This window comes from Natator depressus, chromosome 2 (genome assembly GCF_965152275.1).
Source record: "Natator depressus isolate rNatDep1 chromosome 2, rNatDep2.hap1, whole genome shotgun sequence".
NCBI classification, from domain to species: Eukaryota; Metazoa; Chordata; order Testudines; family Cheloniidae; genus Natator; species Natator depressus.
In genome coordinates, this window is record NC_134235.1 from 260,965,146 (window position 1) to 260,987,941 (window position 22,796).

The window sequence follows — 22,796 nt, forward strand, 5'->3', positions numbered from 1 at the left end:
CATACTTCTATGGGCACAAGTTCATGCAGAGCAACCACTTCCAAAATAGAACTACTCGGGGTTATGCAACACTCATTAAAATTACAAAACCTCTCAAAAACCTGACCAGAATGTTAAGGCTGACTTGGGCTCCATGTTTATTAAATTTAGCGGCTGTATCATTCATGCTGACAATGTGGAAATCTGCAAAAAGAGAAACAGGGAAGTTTCATGCCTTAACGACAGTGCAAAAACAACAGCTCGTAGATAGGGATGAGGTACCCTTGCCAGGCTACTTCATTACATCAAAATTCATTGATAAGATGAAAGAGCACACTTTTAAAGGAGGTTTGTAGCATCGTAAGTCCCAGGTTGGTTGTTTTTAAATCATATATACATGCTAGTCAAAACACAGCCAAGACACAGGCTCCATTTCACAGGCAGACAGCTTGGGTCGAAAGAGATCCAAATTCTCTGTGAATCCTGGCCAGGACTGGCACTTGGAAAAGTTTTACTGGTCCCACCAAAATGTTTCTAGCCCTAACAGGTAGAGGGGGATCAAATCTTAAAATTACATCAATCCAATTACTTGCTATTTCTCAAGCTGCTGGAGTCAGAGATTAATGTTTCCTAAAGCTAATCAGTTGGGATGAAACACAGATTTTTATACCTTTGATGGTTTTGAGATAGTTGAAGGTAAAAATGGTCAGAATTCAAGTGCAGGAGAAAAAAGCAATAGATGTAATTAGACTAATGTGATTTTAAAGTCAGATCCCACAACCTGCCAGGGATAGGAAGGAACATTTCATACTACAGAAATCTGCAATTCCCTGCTCTCCAGTTGTATAGGCCATTAATTTCTAATCAATTTCAAAAAGAAAAGGAGGACTTGTGGCACCTTAGAGACTAACAAATTTATTTGAGCATAAGCATAAGCTTTCGTGAGCTACAGTCTCTAAGGTGCCACAAGTACTCCTTTTCTTTTTGAGAATGCAGACTAACAGGGCTGCTACTCTGAAACCTAATCAATTTCAGTTAGTTTCCTTGATCAAGCACTACTTCTCTGTCACTGGTCCAAGACTGAATATAGGAAGTCCTGCATCTCTGACAAACATCACACTCAGTTTCTGGTGCTGAGATGTTAATTTCACCATAATGCTCAAAGTACAGTTTAGTTTAATTTGTAAAAGCAGGACATATATAAATGGACTTTAAATGCAACCCAAAGAAACAGAGCTTTAGAATTCAAACCAAACTATCAATCCTTCTAAAACTTGGGAATTAGCACCGTGAGACAGGCAAGCAGAATTAAGAGCCTTTTAAGATCAGCCAAAACAGTCATGCCACATTTGTTTGTGACACACAGAATTAACAGTTACGTATTCATGCCAACGCACTGACAAGTAGCAAGGTCTCACACGCAAGCTGTCTGCGTTACTGCTGCTAGCTCAAATCACAAGCACACACCTTTTTCTTGCCTTTGCCGACTCATACCATTGGCTTTCAGCTGCCTTGGTTTCTCTCGATCTTGGACAGCAGGCCTTGGTGGTGGAGTAGGAAGCCCTCTTGACTTTGTGGGTCTCATGTAGCCTTTTATCTGTTCCGTAGCTTTGACTCTCTCCTCTTTCTTTGTCTCTTTCAACACTTTTTGTCCAGAACCATCTATCTTTTTCTGAGGTAAGTCTGCACATTTATCCTCTGCAGACTTCAAAGCTTGGAAGTCCTTCAAGCCAGCCTCTACCTTGTCAGCAGCATCACCTTCTGAGTGTTCAGAATGGCCTTTAATTTTATCAATCGGACTGATTTCCTCTGTTTGGGCATCTCTCAGAATCACACCAGCAGCCTCAGCTGCATCTGTCTTTTTTTCTAAACTAACTGGGCACTCAGGGAAGCTTTGTTCACTCTCCTTTCTTTCACCCAGCTCAGTCTCTTTCGTCTTGTTCACCACCACGGCTGCAGCTAGAACCTGCAGAACAACGGCTTCTGCTTTATTCTCCCCTTGCACTGTAAGTTCTGGAGAGATGCATCCAACATCCTTCTCACCAGCATAGCTACTTCCTTCCATTTTGTCCATTACTTTGGCATCTGTGGGAATTGTTCCTTTTATGGCATCTGTCTCCTTCACCAGATGCTCCAAGGAAGCACATTCAGTGCTTTGCTTTTCATCAGTGAAACTTATTTCTTTGTCATCAATCTCTGCTAAAATGGAAGTGTGCACTTCATCCCTTCCTGCCTTGGCATCCTGTTTAACTGGAGAATCCAAGGAAGGACATTTACCTTTCTTCTTCTTCTCCCCAGCACTAGTCACTTTGATTTTATCACCCTCCTTCACTGAAGTGAAAGCCGGTACACCAGCCTCTTCACCTTCCAGGTTGACTGAATGCTCAGAATGGCTGTGTTTATTTTTCTCCCTTTTGTCACCCATGCTGGACTCTTTGTTGGTGCCCTCCAAAACCACTCCAGGAGGCAGTGGCACCTTACTTCCATCATCCTTTATGGGATACTCTGGAAAAATACTGGCAAGCCCTTGATTTTTGTCTATAGAACAAGCTTTGCCAACTCTGTCAACACCAGCTGCTCTAGACTGAGTGTAGGGTGTGAACAAGTCCACCTTATTATCCCAAAGCATTTGATGCTCAGAGGAGAAATTTTTAATATTTTGATTTTCATCTACAAGACCCATTTCTTCCATTTGGTACTCCAGATCGGTTACTATAGGAGGCTGTATTTTGCTTTTGTCGGTCTTAGTCTCCAGAAGAACTGGCTGTTCAGAGGCATTTTTAGCCTTTTTGTTTTTTCCATCGTTACTCCTCTTTTTACACTTATTAGGCACCAGTGCTGGACCGGGCTCTATCGTCGTTCGATGTTCTAAAATAGTAAATCCAGCCTCTCTGTTTTTATCAGAAGAAGTTACAGCTTCAGTGTTGTCGACTATCTCATCAGCACTACCAGGAAGTGTGGCTGTATCTACTTTAGTCTCCAAAAGAAATGGCTTCTCCAAACCAACATCAGCCTTTGTGCTGTTCTCATTATTCTCTTTTGGTTTTCCTGTCACCAATGGTGTAATGTGTGTTTGTATTTTAACTGTATCTGTTATATCCTCTAACAGATGCTCTGAAGTAGTAAATTGAGTCTCCTTGCCTTTATCAGTGGAGTGAATTTCTTTAATTTTATCAGCCTCCTCGACTACTGCAGGAAGTTTAACGGAGTCTGTCTTTGCCTCGAAGACAGCAAGGTGCTCAGCACTATTTTCAATCTTTTTGCTTTTCCCATCACTACACCTCTTCTTAGGTTTGTCTGCCACCAGTTCTGTAATGGGAATGTGTGCCTTAGCTGTATCTGTTATATCCTCCAAGAGGATATCTAAAGTAGTAAAATCAGTCTCCTTGCCTTTATCAGAGGAATGAGTTTCTTTAGTTTTGAAGAGTGTTTTGGACTTTGCTGTGTCCATTTCATAATCTGAGGGAACAAGTTGCTCAAAGAAACTTTTTTCATTACTTTCCTTTATTTTAGGTTTTTCTGTTATCAGTTTCATAGTGGGAACTTGTACCGTGGTTGTATCTGTCAAATTCTCCAGCTGAAGCCCTGCTGTAGTAAAAATAGGCTCCTTGCCTATATCAACAAAACCCATTTCTTTAATTTTTTCAGCCTTTTCCACTACAGTAGGAAGCTTGCGTGTGTCTGTCCTAGTTTCCAGAAGAAAAGGCTGCTCAAAAGAACTTTTTTCAGCTTTTTTGCCTTTCCTGTCACTGTCCTCCTTTTTAGGTTTGTCAGTCATCAGTGCTCTACAGGAATCTGTAGTAAATTCAGTCTCTATGCTTGTATCCATCAAACTATCTTCTTTTGTTTTGCTGATTGTCTCAGCACTAGCAGAAAGTTTGGCCGCATCTGTTTTAGTCTCCAAAAGAAGTGGCTGTTCTGAAATACTGAATTCAGCCTTTTCACTTTTCCCAGTCATACCATTTTTAGGTTCTTCTGTTACCAGTGTTGTAGTGGGACCTTGTACCTTCACTGTAGCTGTTGCACCCTCCAACAGATGTTCTGCAATAGTAAAATCAGTCTCTTTACCTTTATCAGTGAAAAATATTTTTTTAGTTTTGTCATCCTTCTCCATTACAGCAGGAAGACTGCTTGTGTCTTCCTTAACCTCCAGAAAAAATGGCTGCTGGAAATAACTTTTTTCAGCCTTTTTGTTTTTTCCATCACTAGTCCTTTTCTTAGGCTTGTCTGCCACCTTTGCAGTACTGGGACCTGTCATATTCTCCAATGAATGCTCTGCAATAGCAAAGCCAGTCTCTTTGTCTTTATCAGTAAAGATTATTTCTTTAGTTTTGTCAGCTGTCTCAGCTACAGCAGGAAGTTTGTTCGGGTCTCTCTCGGCCTCCAGAAGAACTGGCTGCTCAGAGAAATTTTTAACCTTTTTGTTCTTCCCATCACTACCCCTCTTTTTAGATTTGTCTGTAACCAGTGCCATGTTGGGATCTGTCTCAGTTGGATGATCCAATGCAGTGAATCCAGTCTGTTTGCTTTTATCAGTAAAATCTATGTTAGCTATGTCGACTGTCTCAGCAGGAGCAGGAAGTTTGGCTGTATCTGTCTTAGTTTCCAAAAGAAATGGCTGCTCTGAAAAACTGAAGTCAGCCTTTTTGTTTTTCCCAGCAATGCGCTCTTTAGGTTTGTCTGAGACCAATGGTATAAGGGGTACTTTAGTAATATCTGTTGCAGTTTCCAATGGAGGCTCTGAAGTAACAGAGCCAGTCTCTTGGCTTTTATCAAAGGAATCTGTTTCTTTAGTTTTGTCAACTCTCTTTGCTACAGCAGGAAGATTGGTTGTATCTGTCTTAATCTCTAAAACAGCAGGCTGCTTGGAGATACCATTTTCAGTCTTTCTGCTTTTTTTATCACTACCTCTTTTCTTTGGTTTCTCTCCCATCAGTGCCCCAATGGGAGTTTGAACTTCACTTGGAACGGTCTCATCTGCTGCTACATGTTTGGGAGATACGCACTTAATCTCTTTATTTTCGTCAATAAGGCTAATTTCTACAGGTTTGGCCTCAAAAGGAGTGTCCACTTTGTTTAGGTTGATGCCTTTTGAAATTGATGCTTTAAGGTCTGAATACTCTGAATGTTTACACTCAATCTTTTTGTTTTTTTCAAAAAAACTTATTTCCATAGGTTTGGTTTGTGTCAGTGCTGATGCAGGATCCCCCATCTTAGTGTGTTCTGCCTTGCATTCTAGCTTCTCCAAGGGTACCTGTTTGTTTTTGCTTTTAGACTGCAACGAACTGTCATCTTTCATTTCTTCTGGTTTCATGACTTCTCCAGCTTTTGCATCCAACAAAAATTTAAATGGTCCTTCAGTTTTCAGGCTCTGCTGGCCTGCTGCGGGACTTGAGATAATATTTTGATCGTCTAAGAGGTGGCTTTCAGTTCCTACCTTAGCATCCCTTGATACATCTGAAGTTCCCTTCCTCTTGCCCTCTCTTGAGGGAGTAGAGTGCTCTTTGACACCTTCACCAGGCAAGACAAAGGGAATGTCTGGCTTTTGCAGTTCAGCAGCAAAGAGGGGAACTTTGGGAGCTTTAGAAACTCCTACATTTTCGTCCCCCAACTCCATTGTTCTTGGATGGTGGTTTCTCTTTTGTTTTGGTTTCTTCTTCTTCTTCTTCACAATCACTGGAGAACCTTCTGAATCCCAGGTCTCTCTAGGTACATCTCTCTGGCTCTCCACAAACTCAGATGGCATGCTGAGTAGCTGCCCGGCTGCCTTTTTATGTGGTGCCCTAGTCCGTGAGAATGTTCCAGAGACCCATCCAAGTTCTGGCATAGAAAAGGGGTCTGCTTTTGGGTCACTACTCTTCTGTTGTGGGAGACCTACTAGAAGTTCCTCTGGGACATCTGCACCAGGCACTGCTGCAGGTTTTGCTCTGCCAAACCTGCGGTCACTTGATTTGTTAGCTTGCCTTACTTGTGCAGTAGGTACACCTGGAATACAGGAAGTTTGCTCAAGTATCAGAGCAACTATTTGCTAAAAAGTCTGATGTTAGCCAATTTTTTATTTTATTGACCACCTCAGTCATATATGCAGAACTTTTAAACACACTGATACCATACTAACCCCAAACCCAGTTTTAGTGGTGCTGTTTAAGAAAGCTAACTTTAAAATAGGTTTTATGTTTAATTTCTGTGTTACTGGTAAGTAAGTAAAATAGATCAATGACAGAGATTAACAGTCATTTTTTGTACAGTGGGTGATCTTTACTCCCGTAAAACAACTGCTCTTGTAGTGAGAAATTACCAATATTTAGAAAAGGCATTAGGGATCCATTTTTCCTGTTATCTTAGCAAGACAAGACAGCAGCTACACCAGTTACAACCCTCTAGTTTAGAAACTTTCCTTAATAGGAAATAGAAGCATAGTGGAAAGGTAAGGCTCAAGAAGAAAGCGTGTGGATGTAATGGGAAGAAAAAGCTAGAAGTAAGTTTCCCACAGCACCCGTAAAGCAGTGGAAGGCAAAACTTCATCAAAAGAAAAATAATTTTCTGTACTCAGACATAGATAGCACTAATTTCCTCAGTTATAAGCCATTAACTTTAGAGAGTGTCAGTCATTTCTTACGTATCCCTGGTCCCACAAATCAGCCTCCAGTCAGAAACATAAGCAATCTAGGCTCAATGGAGAGGTGAGTTAGTGGAGCAGGGACAAAACTATGTTTTCCTCCTTCAGCTACACACCTCAATTTGGAAAAGGAATTTGCCTTGATTATTTTACTAGAATCAAGGAACACTGGGTTTGTCTTAACACCAAAATAAGAGCCATGTTGGAAATGGCATTAGAAGAGAGGGAAGGTGAGTGTTTAAATGCTTTAGCAGTGAAGACATAAGCCAGCCCCCAATGAAGATAGCAGCAGCATCCAAATTTGGACTTGTAGTCCTGAAACCAAGGAGATTAAATCATTTATAGAGGGGACAGGGCAGAGACTGGAGGCAAAGTGCAAGCAGAATCATTGTGATGAATTCACAAAACAGCACAGTGCTGGCTGTAGAAAATCGTGTGCTTGCCCATGTGGCTGAAGGGTAAGACAAATGCAGCTAGTAGGAGAAGGAAGAATGGTATTCAGAGAGAAAACATACTTTAATTCTAAATTCCAGCTACTGTCAAATCTCTACCTGTAGGTTCCAGTGGAGATTTCTCTTGTGGAGGTTCTATATGGTGGGCATGACTAAGCTCAGCCTCTTCCTTCAGCTTCTCTACTATGGCCAGGTCAGCAGCCGGAGCTGTTTTTTCCGGAAGGGTTTCTTTAGTTTCTATTAATGTAAATGGTTCTTTTGCTTCCACTGGAATTGAAACACAAAAAACACAATAAGATGGGATGTTTCACATCCGATGAATGAGTGTAACCAATATTTTACACACAGGCATATAGAAAAGGGTACATTTGTAAATTGCATCTGTATTCTAAACCAAAGATTCTGTAACCTGTCTACCTATATTCCTCCGTCAAATTCCCTTTGACAAATACCCTACCAAATGGTTGCGGTGTCAAAGGTGAAATATACAAGATTGTCTTTGCTATCTGAACACAGGTCAAGCCTCTTTTCTTGAAAGAAAAAATGGTTACCCACCTTTTTCGGAACAGTTGTTCTTCGAGATGTGTTGCTTATGTCCATTCCATTCTAGGTGTGTGCGCGGACGGAGATTTTTGCCTTAGCGGTATCCATAGAGCCAGCTGTGCCGCCCCCATGAGTGCAGCGCTCACGTGTTGGTATATCAGGCGCCGCCAGCCCTATGCCCTCTCAGTTCCTTCCCGCTGACAACTCCAACAGAGGGGCAGGAGGGCGGGTAATGGAATGGACACGAGCAACACGTCTTGAAGAACAAGAGTTACGAAAACAGTGGTACTTGTGGCACCTTAGAGACTAACATTTATTTGAGCATAAGCTTTTGTGAGCTACAGCTATTTTCTTCAAATACTTGCTCATGTCAATTCCATTCTAGGTGACTCACAAGCAATATCAATGAAGATGGGCTCAGAGTTCACGGTCTTGCAACACTACTCTGCCAAAGTCAGCATCGTCTCGAGCTTGCTGGGTAAGAGCATAAGGAGACACGAACATGTGGACAGATGACCAGGTAGCAGCCCTACAGATCTCTTGGATTGATACCTGTGCCAGGAAAGCCGCTGACGACGCTTGTGCCCTAGTCAAGGGCGGCGTACCAGTCTCCTGGATCCAGGGAGGGGATGATGGAGGCCAAGGAGACCATGCAAAACTTCAACTTTATGAGAGACTTGTTGAGGCGACACAGGTCCAGGATGGGTCTGAAGCCCCCTTTTGCCTTTGGGATTAGGAAGTAGCGGGAATAGAACACTCATGTGCTGAGCGACCTCCTCCACTTCCCCCTGGAGCAGGAGGCCCTCAACCTCTTGAACAAGGAGGTGCTTGTGAGAAGGATCCATGAAGAGGGGTGAGTGGGAGGGAGGTGTGGTAGAAAATTGCAGGGTACAGCCCCGAGATACTATGTTCAGCACCCAGTGGTCTGAGGTGACCCGCAACCAGGCCAAACAGTAGGAACAAAGACAGTCGAGGAAAGAACAATGTGGATCTGGGAAATTGACATTGAAATCTGGGGCGTCACTCTGAAGCACACCATCAGAATGAGCGCTTCTGGCCCCAGGATGCTTCGCCAGGCCAGGCTGCGTGGGAGGAGGAACGGCGGCGACGACTAAAACTCATCTCTCTATCCCTTCTCCTTGCAGACCCCTGACGAGGCTGCCAAGGCCTTGGCAGTGGGAGCAGCCAGAACTGCTTCCATGCAGACTGCTGCGTATGCATCCCCAGTGAGCAAAGGGTGGCCCGAGTGTCCTTCAACCCATGCAGCCTCATATCTGTCTGTTTGGAGAAGAGACCGTTCTCATTGAATGGGAGGTCCTAGATCAAGGTCTGCATCTCATGGGAAAGGCTGGCAGTGTGAAGCCAGCAGCTGCGACTCATAACCACCACCAATGCGACCACCCTGTCCGCCGAGTCCACCACATCCCACCCCATTTGCGGGGAGCTACTAGCTGCTGCAGTGCCTTCATCTACCAGGGTGCCAAATTCTTCGGCCAAACCCTGCAGGAGGGACTCCTTGAACTTATGAAGGGAGCCCAATAAGTTAAAATTGTGTCTGCCCAAGAGGGCCTGATGGTTCGCCACTGGAACTGTGTGCTGGCAATGGAATACATTTTTGTCCCAAAATGGTCCAGTCTTTTGGCCTCTATTTATGGGAGTTGAGCTGGTGTGCCCCTGCTTGTCTTTTTTGTTGGCTGCAGAGATAATCAATGAGCACGGAGGTGGGTGGGTATAAAAGTACTTGAACCCTTTGGCTGGGACAAAGTACTTTTTGGCCCTTTTGGAGGTGAGAGGGATGGAAGACGGGGTTTGCCAGAGGGCCTTGTCAATTTTGAGAACCCCGTCATGCACTAGCAGTGCAACATGAGCTGGGGTAGAGGCTGAGAGGAAGTTGAACAAAGTGTCCGCCTGCTCGGCCATCTGCTCCATCTCTAGGTCCAAGTTCTTGGCCACCCGTCGAAGAAGGGCCTGGTGTTCTTTAAAATCGTCCAGCGGGCCAGTCTTCGAGGGTCCCGCAACTGCCTCGTCCAGAGCTGAAGACGACGGCTGTACCACCGAGGGAGGCCCTGGGGCATTATCCCCAATGGGGGAGGGAGGGGTTTAGGGGTGAGTGCAGTGTCCTCTACCCCGACCTCCGAGTGCGACTCGTGCACCGAGCCCGGTGCCGTCAGTGCTGCCAACTGTTGCTTCGAGGCACCAGCAGATGAGCAGCATGAAGTGGACATTGTCATGACTGGCACGCCCCATGTGATCCAACAAGGCCACTGTGCTGGCCACTGGCCACACTGCCAAGACGGCGCCATCAATGTTGACGCAGCCCCAGGAGCCCAATCACGCTGCTGGAGTCTGGGCAAGGGGCTGAACTGCCCTTCCATGCCAGAGGAATCCCCTACCGGTGACAAACAGTGGGGCCATCGACATCTGCACCTGCCTGCTGACCGTCGCTGCTAGAGACAGATGCCTGGAACGAGAGGATCAGTGCCGGTACCAAGGGGACTGGTGCTGGGGGGACCGGAGTTGTGACGGGGAGTGCCCTCACAGGGAAGGCATAAAATCATAGAATATCAGGGTTGGAAGGGAACTCAGGAGGTCATCTAGTCCAACCCCCTGCTCAAAGCAGGACCAATCCCCAATTAAATCATCCCAGCCAGGGCTTTGTCAAGCCTGACCTTAAAAACTTCCAAGGAAGGAGATTCCACCACCTCCCTAGGTAACGCATTCCAGTGCTTCACCACCCTCCTAGTGAAAACGTTTTTCCTAATATCCAACCTAAACCTCCCCCGCTGCAAGTTGAGACCATTACTCCTCGTTCTGTCATCTGCTACCACTGAGAACAGTCTAGAGCCATCCTCTTTGGAACCCCCTTTCAGGTAGTTGAAAGCAGCTATCAAATCCCCCCCTCATTCTTCTCTTCTGCAGACTAAACAATCCCAGTTCCCTCAGCCTCTCCTCATAAGTCATGTGTTCCAGTCCCCTAATCATTTTTGTTGCCCTCTGCTGGATGTTTTCCAATTTTTCCACATCCTTCTTGTAGTGTGGGGCCCAAAACTGGACACAGTACTCCAGGTGAGGCTTTACCAATGTCGAATAGAGGGGAACGATCACGTCCCTCGATCTGCTGGTAATGCCCCTACTTATACAGCCCAAAATGTCATTGGCCTTCTTGGCAACAAGGGCACACTGTTGACTCATATGCAGCTTCTCCTCCACTGTAACCCCTAGGTCCTTTTCTGCAGAACTGCTGCCGAGCCATTCAGTCCCTAGTCTGTAGCCGTGCATGGGATTCTTCCGTCCTAAGTGCAGGACTCTGCACTTGTCCTTGTTGAACCTCATCAGATTTCTTTTGGCCCAATCCTCTAATTTGTCTAGGGCCCTCTCTATCCTATCCCTACCCTCCAGTGTATCTACCTCTCCTCCCAGCTTAGTGTCATCTGCAAACTTGCTGAGGGTGCAATCCACACCATCCTCCAGATCATTAATGAAGATATTGAACAAAACCGGACCCAGGACCGACCCTTGGGGCACTCCACTTGATACCGGCTGCCAACTAGACATGGAGCCATTGATCACTACAGGTTGAGCCTGACAATCTAGCCAGCTTTCTATCCACCTTGTAGTCCATTCATCCAGCCCATACTACTTTAACTTGCTGGCAAGAATACTGTGGGAGACCGTGTCAAAAGCCTCGTCCAGAGATGAAGACGACTGTAGATCTGCGCCAAGAGGATGACTGAGATCTGCGCCAAGAGGATGACTGGCAGGAGGGCAAACGGTGCCAGTAGCATGGAAACTAGCGCCTCCCCCCTTAGGCAATCCGCTTTGAGATGGCAGGGACTGCGATTGAGGTGCCTGTGACCAAGGGCACGCCCCAGAGGATCTGGGCTGCAACTCTGGAGATCTGTGGCGTGGAGGAGAGCACTGCCTTGTCTTGGGGAATCGGCAGCACTCCACTGCCCCGAGAGCTCTTAGCTGCTGGCTTGATCTCGTAGGGAGCCTTTGATGTTTCCTGCAGCATTGGCATTGCCGGCAGCGTGGGCGGAGACCTCTGCTCTCTCGTCATCGGGGGAGCTTGGGAAGAAGTCAAAGCCGTCAGGAGTTTGGGTCCCCTACTGCTCCCGGAAGCCAGTGGTAGATCCTTTAAGGGGCTAAGGGCCCTGACGAGGGCCCTGACCAGGGAGGCACGTACACATGGCTTCGGAGTGGCTGGGCGGCCTGAACTGGGTCCTTTGCCCAATGTCCCATGGCCCTTCTTGCCTGGTGCCGGGGAGCCATGCTTGTTTTCTTTTTGGGCACCAGCGATGGAGAGCAGTGCCGGGCAGAGCCAGGGGTGCACTGCGCACTGAGACCAAGGTATTAGGTGAGTCTTGGAGGGATGGCTCAGAAGCTGGACGAAGGGCCGGAAATGAGAAGAGCCCGGAAATAAATATCCTGCTCTTTCTGAGTCCTGGGTCAAAAATTTGTACAAATATGACACTTGTCCTTCACATGTGATTCTTTAGGCATTTGAGGCAACTGGTGTGTGGGTCACTTACAGGCATAGGCCTGTTCCAGTCCACTCAGGGCTTAAACCCCGGAGATCAGGCCATGCCCCGCCTGGGGCAAAGTCCCCGCTGGGACTCTAACTTCAAACTACACTTAACACTAACTATTGTAAAGAAACTATTTACAAAGCCCTAAAGCTCGAAGTCAGAAGAGACAAAACCGCTAGCCCTTGCTATGCAAGGAAAGGCACTCCGACTAACCACTACAGGTGGTAAGAAGAAACTGAGAGGGCATAGGGCCAGTGGAGCCTGATATACCAAAGCATGAGCATGGCACTCAAAGGGGTGCCATGGCTGGCCTTACTGATACTGCTAAGGCAAAAATCTCTGACAACTGCACACATGGGCGCACACACACCTAGAATGGAATCGACATGAGCAAGCACTCGAAGAAGGATCAAGAGTTCAGACAACACTGGCTTTCACACAATTCTTAAACTGAACTTGTAATGCTTTATCATTGTACAGTTGCTTTTCCCAATATTTGTTAACTGTATCAACTAACAAGGAAGCTTACTTGTAAAGCTACCAAAATACAGGAGAAAGTTAACCTTTAACTTCACCTAAAAAAAGGCCAGAAACATCTTGTAACATGCTAGCTAAAACAAATACTCGGTTCACAACGCTGATTAAAAATTAAAGTTTGGACAGAGCTTCCAAAATGTGGATTGATGTACTACATTTAAGTGCTTATTATTATTATATACATACAAAATTAACAGGGACATAAAATTCAGACAATTTAGTTCTTTTAAAGTCATCACATTAGAGACCTATTAGATTTTTCATTAACTTGAATTTTTTAAGTTATATACGGTTAATTACTTTATACAAAGATATAAAAAATAAAAACTGTAATAAACCAACCACCACATTCAATGGATACAACAAATATACATGGGGAAAAAAAGGAAGAGAAATACAAATTCACTCCCAAGTCCTTAATGGAAACCGTATCTACATTATAGCAATCTGCAATGGTTACCCCGCCAGGTTGAGGCTGAGAAACAGTTTCTAATATAACCCTACATTTTCACATGCTCATAACTTTCCAAAACATTCACCTTGGGGCTGAAGTCTTCTTTGCATGGTCTCTGCCAAAGGCAGAGGAATAGTGTGAAAGAGAAATTGGGAGGAAGAAGTTATTAAGCTCAATCAAAAATGCTGACTTCACAACAAAGAAGCCCTCTTGATTTTATACCCAGGTTTATAGATCTCACCTGCCAGCTCTGGGAGGAGTTCATTTGGCTTCGGAAGATGCTCTGTATGTTTGCTGGGAGATGGTTTATTCTCTTCCACAAGAGTACTATCTGCACCAGGAGTAGAGGCTTCTGGGACCTTCACTTTTTGTTCCATTACCTCAGCTGGAGCAGACGATACTGTTTACAATAAATTTTAAAAGTTAGTGGTTTTTCTACTTGTAAACAGTTGAGACCCCACTTATCTCTCCAACTACTCTCCTCCCTCCCCCAATTTGCCTCCAAGTTCCTTGAGAAAGCAGTCTATTTACAGTGCCTTGAATTCTTGTCCTCTGGCTCCGTCCTAATCCCAGGCAATCCAGTTACCATCTGTTCCTTTGAAACTACTCTTCCCAAACTCTCCAGTAAGTATGAGCCTACTCTGATCTCCTCCTGTGTAAGTCTAAGGGATTTCCTGATCCTCTTTTTCTGCTGCCTGCACACAGTCACTCTTTCACTCCAGCATTCTCTCTAACTTGGGCTTTTACATCTCTGCTGTCCTGCCTCACCAGCAGCTCTTGTGGCAGATCCTCCTCCCTTACTTCTCCTGAGATCTCTCCAGGTTCTTTCCTCAGTCCTCTTCTTTTTACTTTACACTTTATCTACAAATGAACTCTTTACTCTTATGGCTCCAACTATCATAATTCCCTACTTGTTCAATCTCACCTCTTCAACTGTCCCTCCAATTTCATTCTAGCTGTCTCGTCAGCAGCTCAGACTAAGCATGATGAAATACTACTTTTTTTGCTCACCTATACCATGTCCTTACTTCTCCTCCCATCAGCCATTGTCACTGTATTGTCTTGAATTCCCTCTCATTCTTCCTCTCCATCCTGATCACCAAAATCCTTGTTCAGGCTTTGGTCACCACTGGTGTCAGTTACTGTCACCCCTTCCTCACTAGCTAACCTGATTCTCAACCCATTCCCTTTCAGACCACACAAAATGATGTCCCCACTCCTACTATTCTGACTATTCCATTCCCCTAATATTATCCTTTCATTGGTTACTCTGGCCTCCCACAGAAAATCTCAACTTCTCTTCACTTCTCTACGCCCCTGTACCCTGTGTCTCAGCCTTCATTTCCTCCTCCTCACTTCTCCTGGAAGCCTATCCACTTCTTAAAACTGCCTGTTTAAATACATCTGCCCACACTGTCTGGCTCTTTTATTCACACCTTCTTCCACACCACCCCTTATGGCTCATTCCCTAGCCTGCTGCTTTTAGTTAAAACCTCTCCCCTTAAAAACTCACTTCTACCAAAAAGCCTATCAATGTTAAGACACTAAAGAATTAAGTGCATAACATTTAAAAAGTGACTGCTATCATTACCAGAGTGTACTTTAGAGCTTACCTTTCCGGTATTGAGAGTCTGAACTATACTGTAGGTCAAACTTAGATCATAACTTCGACTCAGCAGGGACCATAGTTTCCTCTGATTGTACAGCATGGACTACAATGATCATGGCACATACACAATAAAATCCCCTTCCCACTGCCAGAAAACAAACACTTCTCATTTGATATCCCTGTCCTCAACCCCTGAATTCTTTAGCTAAAACAACCTGGCAAAACTGCTAAAAAATAGATTTTGTTGCTGGGTAGATACTACAGGCCCTATTCAGATTAGAAGCCCTTTGGAGAAGGCACTATGTCTTCTTTTTGCCTATACATCACTTAGCATGTCTTGTGCACTATAGTACGTATTTTAGATACCATAATATGTACACAAAATAATTGCCACTAGGGGTGGGCAAATATGCCTTCTGACAGCTTGCACTAAATCTCTCTCTGAAACCTTGATTTCCCCAAAGATTTCATAGTGCTTTAGAGCAATGCAAAGTCCTAAATGGACAATAAAATATCAGTTCCATATTGTAGACATGAAAAACCCTTGAGAGCCATTTCCTTTTGTGCATACCTTGGCAGCAGAGTTGAGCTGCACCCAGGAGACTGAATTTAAGACAGACCAGAGCAATATTTACTTTGGATGAATTCACTCTTTCGTGTTCAACAATCTTACTGGAACTTGTATATCTGGATTTACACCAGTTACTGTACAGCAGGGTTTTAGTAAGACTTTCCTTTGTAGACTCCGATCTCATAGTGGCGTTCATACAGGATTTGCCAAAATATTTAAGTCCCCAGTGAATGGTTTATGCAGACTTTCTGGTGTCTGCTTACCTGTTGGAGGTTCATTAAGATCGGACTTGTGTTGCTCAACAGAAGGTTCAAACACGATCAGCTCTTCCACTACAGGAATAGACACTTGTCCCATCACTTGAACAGATACTTCTTCCACAGCTGGAGCAGATGCTGCAGAGATTAACAAGTATACTAAATATTGTTAGTTCTGAAGTTTGTAAATGAGGGATGACAAGAAGAGGAAAAGCACCTAGAAACTAGATATTTTTTCCTTATGTGACTGTGTATAAGTCCTATTAGTGGTAATGACAGATACACCTTCTTGTACAAATGGCAGCAAAAGGTACAAAATACTCCAAAGTCTGCATCCTTGTCTGCACGCCTTGTTTGACACTCGCGTATTACCAAAGTGTCTCAAACTACTGTAAAGTAAAACTATTTCCCCATGCTTATTTCCCCCCCCCCCCGCACTGTTACTCACACCTTCTTGCCAACTGTTGAAAATGGGCCATCCTGATTATCACTACAAAAGGTTTTTTTCTCCTGCTGATAACAGCTCACCTTAATTGATCACTCTTGTTATAGTGTGTATGGCAACACCCCTTTTTCATGGTGTGTGTGTATATACATATACATATATACATATACATACATATATACATATACATATGTATATACATACATAGATATATGTATGTATATGTATGTATGTGTGTATATACATATATATACACACATATATATACACACACACACACATATATATATATACACACATACATATACATACATATATCTATCTTCCTACTGTATTTTCCACTGCATGCATCCGATGAAATGAGCTGTAGCTCACGAAAGCTTGTGCTCAGATAAATTTGTTAGTCTCTAAGGTGCCACAAGTACTCCTCATTCTTTTTGTATTCCACTATACACCCTATTTTTAATAGAGCTAATTCCTAGTCAGGTATGCAGTCTTATAGCCTGAAAATCCACTAGGAGCATATGAGGAGGCACAGTTGGTGATCTTCTGGCATGCGGCAACGTGCAGCATGCATTAAACAGGAATGAGAATGACTTATTTAAATAGCACGATATAGAAGAATTCCTGTGTGGACACAAATACATTCAGCTGACTACACCTCTACACTTGAAAAAAGTACCATGGGATCTTCAGTGGCCACATGTGCTCAGAACCTTGTTTTCCATCATATTTAAAAAAAAAACCAGCATCTCTGGTTGCACAGTTCCCATGGCTATCTCAAGCAGGAGCAATGATTTATTCCTGACTTAGAAGGTACTACCATCAACTAAATCACTAACAGGACCTTCTTCTCTGATCCAAGCACTGGCAACGCCTGACTCTGCACTTGACAACAGAACTCAACTTGGTATGTATACAGGCTTTAGAATGTGGCTCATGGGCTCTTATTTTATTCAACAGACATCAACTGTCTCCCAGTTCCCAATGACTTCAGAAGCGCTGAAATTCTTCAAGAACACTTCAGTGAGTTTAAGCCCAAAATTTCAGCTTTTAAAAACAAGGGGTTTTTTTTGTTTGTTTGTTTTTTCTTTTATTTTTTTTAAACAAAACCTTAATAAAACCAAAAGAAGTATTTTCATACAGTTTATTTGGATTTAAATATTCTCCTGAAGTATTTGCTCCATATGCTACACAGCATAGTCTGAAGGCACTCAAGTCAGAACACGATAGTGACCAAAACCAAAAAAGTCTATTTTCGTTGTCCAAACTTAGTGAAATACAAAAAAAGTGAGCACCAGTATAAATGGTGGGAGGTAAATTAAGTTTTAAAACTAGATTCTTAATAATCTAAAGCAATGATACTCAGAACTCAGTGGTTCAAGAGCCAAATTAGCGATCAACATTACCCAAAAGAGCCACAATAGCGTGACTTCATTGTTTCATTTACTATTTTATATATATTATTCTCATAGCAAAATGACTGACCAAGTATTATTTTATCAACTACACTTGGTTAATAACATAGTAAAAGTATTCTGATCGGTTAATAACTTAGATTGGGTAATAATTAAATCATACCATGTTTTAATATCATGTGTTGCAAAGAGCCGCAGAAGACACATTAAAGAGCTGCTTGCAGCTCGAGAGCCTCAGTCTGAGGATCACTGATCTAAAGTGTTGACAAAGGTTAAGAAATTCATTTTATAAAACTGATTTTTTAATCTGACCACCTCCTTTAATCAATGCTACAGGATTCACTTTTTCCAGCCATAGCTGATACTCTCACTATTATGCTCGGTGATCTAGACAGCCCTACTCCTAGGTTATACCAATTATGCAGTACACTTGAGTTTCCAAAGCCAAGACATTGGCTGATATTTATTGTTCACCATTTCAGCTAGGGTATGACCCTCTCCAAAATAAATTAAATGATTGGTATAGAATATATATTACTGGGAAAGGTATACAGGTGCAAGTAGTATCGTTGCAATCCAACAAATCCTGAGGCTTGGTCTACACTACAGAGTTAGGTTGACGCAAGGCAGCTTATGTTGACCTAACTACAGAAGCGTCAACACTAAAATTTGGCTCCTGGAGGTGTAATTGTCCTACTACACTGACTTAACTCCACCTCCACGAGAGGCGTAGAGTCAATGCTGATGTAGTTAGGGTGACGCAGTGTCAGTGTAGACACTGCGTTGCTTACATCTACTGTTACTGGCTTTCAGAAGCCGTCCCACAATGCCCCACGCTGACAGTACAATTGATGCAAGTGCTCCCAGTGAGGATGAGCACTGCTGACACAAGAAGCAAAGCGTACATATACACAAGCAATGTAATTACTGTGGTGACTGTCTGTGGACATACGTTAAGTAAACTTAATTTTGTAGTGTAGGCATGGCCTCAGACCCACAGGAGGCCGTGAACAATATGAACAACAGGAGAAGGAATCATCAATAAATTGAACTTGTGAGCGCATTGGTATGACTAAAGCAAAGCTGGATCACAAGTCAGTCTTTTTTTTATATTTGACTACTAACCACAAATAAGGATAACCCAGTTTTCGGAACTTCACATTCTGCGAGAGCTGTGGGTTATGAGGTAGTAAAGAATCATTTAATCAGCTTCTGGGCATATTTAATGCAACAGCTGTAGGTGTACTACAGGGGTTCTCACACTGGGGGTCGGGACCACTCAGGGGGTCATGAGGTTATTACATGGGGGGGAGGGTCACAAGCAGTCAGCCTCCACCCCAAACCCCACTTTACCTCCAGCATTTATAATAGTGTTAAATATATAAAAAGTGTTTTTAATTTATGGGGGGGGGGGGTTTCGCACTCAGAGGCTTGTGAAAGGGGTCACCAGTACAAAAGTTTGAGAACCACTGGCGTACTAGATTTATCATTCCCTAGCCATACAATTCAGCCAAACCCTCCCACCTCTGAATTTTCACTCATGGTGGGTTTTTGCTGTGATAATATGCTATCTTCAGTAAAACGAGTTCAACCCCAGATCCCAACCCCTTCAAACTTTAGTTATGGATCTGAGCCCTTAAAGTAATCTTTAATCATCATCTTCTTTGCCTTATCCCATCAATCAGGATCGGAAGCTCTTGTTCTTTGTCTTCCAAGCTGACATCAACTTTCTTCACATCCTCCTGAGGCATCTTGAATCACCTTTTCCTAGGTCTTCCTCATGGTCTTTGTCCCATGAGTCTGACTACTAGATCTGATACTTTCTGGCCAAAATATCTCACATATCATCGTCTCACATGACCCAGCCATCTCAGTCAATATTCCCTCAGATTTTCTATGACGGGGACTACCTGCAGAATGGCTTGTACTGTTTCAGTGCACAGCTTATCAGCTCTCATCTTACCCAACATCCAGCTGAGCATTCTTATTACAGCAGTGTGAGGAAGTAGCAGTATTTATTTCTTCCACATTGGCTAACATTTCAACCCGCACATCATGGCTGGCCTAATCATGATCGTATATACTTTGCTCTTTAGTTTACCTGGCATATTCTTATGGCAGAAATTCCTGTCAACTCCCTCAATTTACACCAGGTACTCTCCATGCACCTCCATGACATCTGTATCCACATTCCCAACATGGCTCAGGACTGAATCCAGATATTTAAATTGTCACACCGACTCACACTATACCATCTAATTTCACTAGCATCTTGTAGTCCCTCTCAACAAAGCACCACATGGATTCCAGCTGATTCATATGCCATTTTTTTAAATTCAGTTCTAGGTCCCTCTCCAGTTTGTATTTATTTTTACAGCACAACATAATGTCAGCTGCAAAAAGCATGCTCCATGGAGCCTTTGCTGTAAATGGAGATTACTTACCTTCAAGATGTGTGGTCCCTATCTGTATTCCACATATGGGTACCCTTACACTCCATGCACCTGAGACAGGAGATTTTTAGCAAGTAGTCTCTGTTAGTCCATGCATATGCAGTTGCTCTCCTTGTGCTCTGAACTGAGGGCATAAAGGGCGATACCTTTCTAGTTTCCTCTCCTACAATGAATCAGATAAGATCCAAAGCAGAGGGGAAGGAGGGTGGGTATTAGAATACAGATAGGAACCACACATCTTAAAGAACCTCAGGTTTCAGGTAAGCAACCGTCTCCATTTTTTGGTCTGGATGCTTAACACTACTGACCTCACAACTGCATCTGCTGAAGAACCCTGGACTAGGGCATAATGTTTTGTAAAGGGGTGGATGGAGCTCTAAGTAGCCACCTTACAAATGTCTGTTACTGGTAATCTCAGATGCCACTGAGGTTGCTTGGGCTCTCAGAGTGGGCCCGCACCCCATCTGGAGGAAGAATACTTGTCAGCTGACAACACTGACTGATGCATCTAGAGATCCACTTAGAAAGTCTCTGAGCTGATCATTCTTGTCCTTGTAATCACTTTGCTATACCAACAGTCTTGTTTTTTCCTAACAGGTTTCATTCTTTGCGGATACAAGGCCAAGGTTGGTCTGATGTCCCAGAAGCAGTGTCTTTTCTTTGATGGAAGCATGAGGCTTTGGGAAGAATACCAATAAGTGAATAGGTTGATTCACGTGAAACTCTGAAATTACTCTGTGGATAAATTTTGGGTTGAGGCAAAAGGAGGAGCTCTCTCTATGAAATATGATGGGTCAGCCACACATGCTACCAGTTCACTCACTAGTCTGCTTGATGTGATAGCAACTGAGAAAGCAACCTTAGTGGAAAGGTATGACATGGAACATGTAGCCATCGGTTTGAAGGGTAGTCTGGTAGGAGCTGAGAGTACTAGGCTGAGATTCCATTGTGGTGTGGGTTTAGTCCCAAGCAGGAAGGGCCTAATGAGGCCTTTCCGGAATTCAAATTGTGGTAGGGTGAGTAAAGAGATTGGCCGTCTACAAGAGAATGGAAGGCATTGATTGCTGCCAGGTGAACCTTTAATGAAGTAATGGAAAGTCCTGACATTTTGAGGGACAGAAGATAGCCTAAAACTACAGGGGTATCTGCTGATTCTAGTGATAACTACTTCCATTGTGACAAGGTAGAGAATGCCTCCATTTAGCTAGACCGCATTTTATAGTGGAGATTTTTCTGCTGTGATTGAGGAGTTTGGACAGCCTTTGAACATGATCATTCCTGGTCTGACACCCATTCAAATACCAGGCTGAGAGATAAACAGGGTCTGAGTTGGGATGTCTCATCCTGCCCTTCTCTTGAGTCAACAAATCCAGATGAGAGTATGCGGGGGATGACATTTGTAGAAGCTCTGGAAATCAAAATTGTCTGGGACAATTGGGTATGAGGAGGATAAACCTGGCCTTGTTATGGAGAATTTTCCAGAGAACCTGTGGTTGCAGTGGGATGAGAGGAAACAGGTACCTTAGATGATCCGTCCAGGATAACAGAAGGGTATCCCTGGAGTCTTGGCCTACTGCTGCTCTGGATCAGTAGAGACTGAATTTCTTGTTTGCTTGGAAGGTGAACAGATCCTAAGATGGTGTTCCCCACTGCGTGAAGATTTCAGTCAAGACAGAATTGTGAATTTCCCACTCATGGTCTGCAGAGAAGTGCCTGCCAAGATAGTCTGCCAGAGTATTCTGCACACATGGTAGGCATGTTGCTGAATGCGATGTGGTTCTTGATACACCAGTTCCATAACTTCACTGCCTCTAAACATAGAGGAGAAGATCTCGTCCACCCTGTTTGTTTATATAAAAGACTGTCATGTTGTCCAACACTATCTGGATGCGACAGAATCCTATGAGGTGGAGGAATTCTTTGCAGGCTAGGCAAACTGCCCTCATGTCCAGAAGATTGATATTCATTCTAGCCTCCCTAGTGCATTGTGCAGTGAGATTGTCCATATGGGCTCCCCATCCTATGAGGGATGCATCCGTGATTATGGTTGTGGCAGTTGTGGATGGAAACCAGGGAACTCCCGTTTGTACCTGGTCTGGTTTTGTCCATCATATGAGAGAGGCTCTGACCTTTTGTGGGATTGTTACCAGATAAGGATAACCTGAACACCACTATGAGTAAACAGACGGAAGCCAGGCCTGCAGGCAATTAGAGTCTGGCAAACGGCATTATATGTGTACATGCAGCCATGTGGCCTAGTAAGGAAAGACAGACCCTGATTGTGGTGTGAGGTCTCAGGGTGACTTGATTTATCAAGTATCAGAGGGGTAGCCATGTTAGTCTGTATCCACAAAAACAACAAGGACTCCGGTGGCACCTTAAAGACTAACAGATTTATATGGGCATAAGCTTTCGTGGGTAAAAAATTTTGTGCATCTGAAGTAGTGGGTTTTTTACGCACAAAAGCTTATGCCCAAATAAAACTGTTAGCCTTTAAGGTGCTACCGGACTCCTCGTTGTTTTTGATTTATCGAGATGGCCATAGACTGAAATCTGTCTACAAGGAAGTAGGTCTTTCCTGAGGACAAGTCGAGGATTGCTCCTTTGAAATCTACAGTCCTCGTGAGAATCAAAGTGGACTTTTCTTTGTTTACACGGATCCCCAATGACTTCAGAAGGTGCAGTAAGAATATGGTCACCAACTGGACCTCCTGGCTTGATCTGCCCATTAGTAGCCAGTTATCCGATAAAGGAAGATGGTATAGTTGTCATCTCATCATATGGAAGCTGGTCCATGCCCTTGATCATCTTTGTTGCCCTTCTCTAAACATTTTCCAGTTCCACCAGATCCTTTCTGAGATGGGCAACCAGAACTGGACACAATATTCAAGGTGTGGGCACAACATGGATTTATATAGTGGCATTATGAT

At 43.7% G+C, this 22,796-nt stretch overlaps 1 protein-coding gene across 7 annotated transcripts in view; it reads right to left on the reverse strand.

The window, feature by feature from the left end:
* The window catches only part of MAP4 (microtubule associated protein 4), a 276,127-nt gene that overhangs the window by 62,879 nt on the left and 190,452 nt on the right, over positions 1–22,796 (reverse strand). For all 7 annotated transcript variants that reach the window (XM_074946503.1, XM_074946504.1, XM_074946502.1 and 4 more), the window contains exons 10-13: positions 15,557–15,688; positions 13,355–13,513; positions 7,150–7,317; positions 1,447–5,964 (exon numbers count right to left, since the gene is read on the reverse strand). In XM_074946503.1, coding sequence (XP_074802604.1) covers positions 1,447–5,964; positions 7,150–7,317; positions 13,355–13,513; positions 15,557–15,688 — 4,977 coding nt within the window. The remainder of the gene's footprint in view (positions 1–1,446; positions 5,965–7,149; positions 7,318–13,354; positions 13,514–15,556; positions 15,689–22,796) is intronic.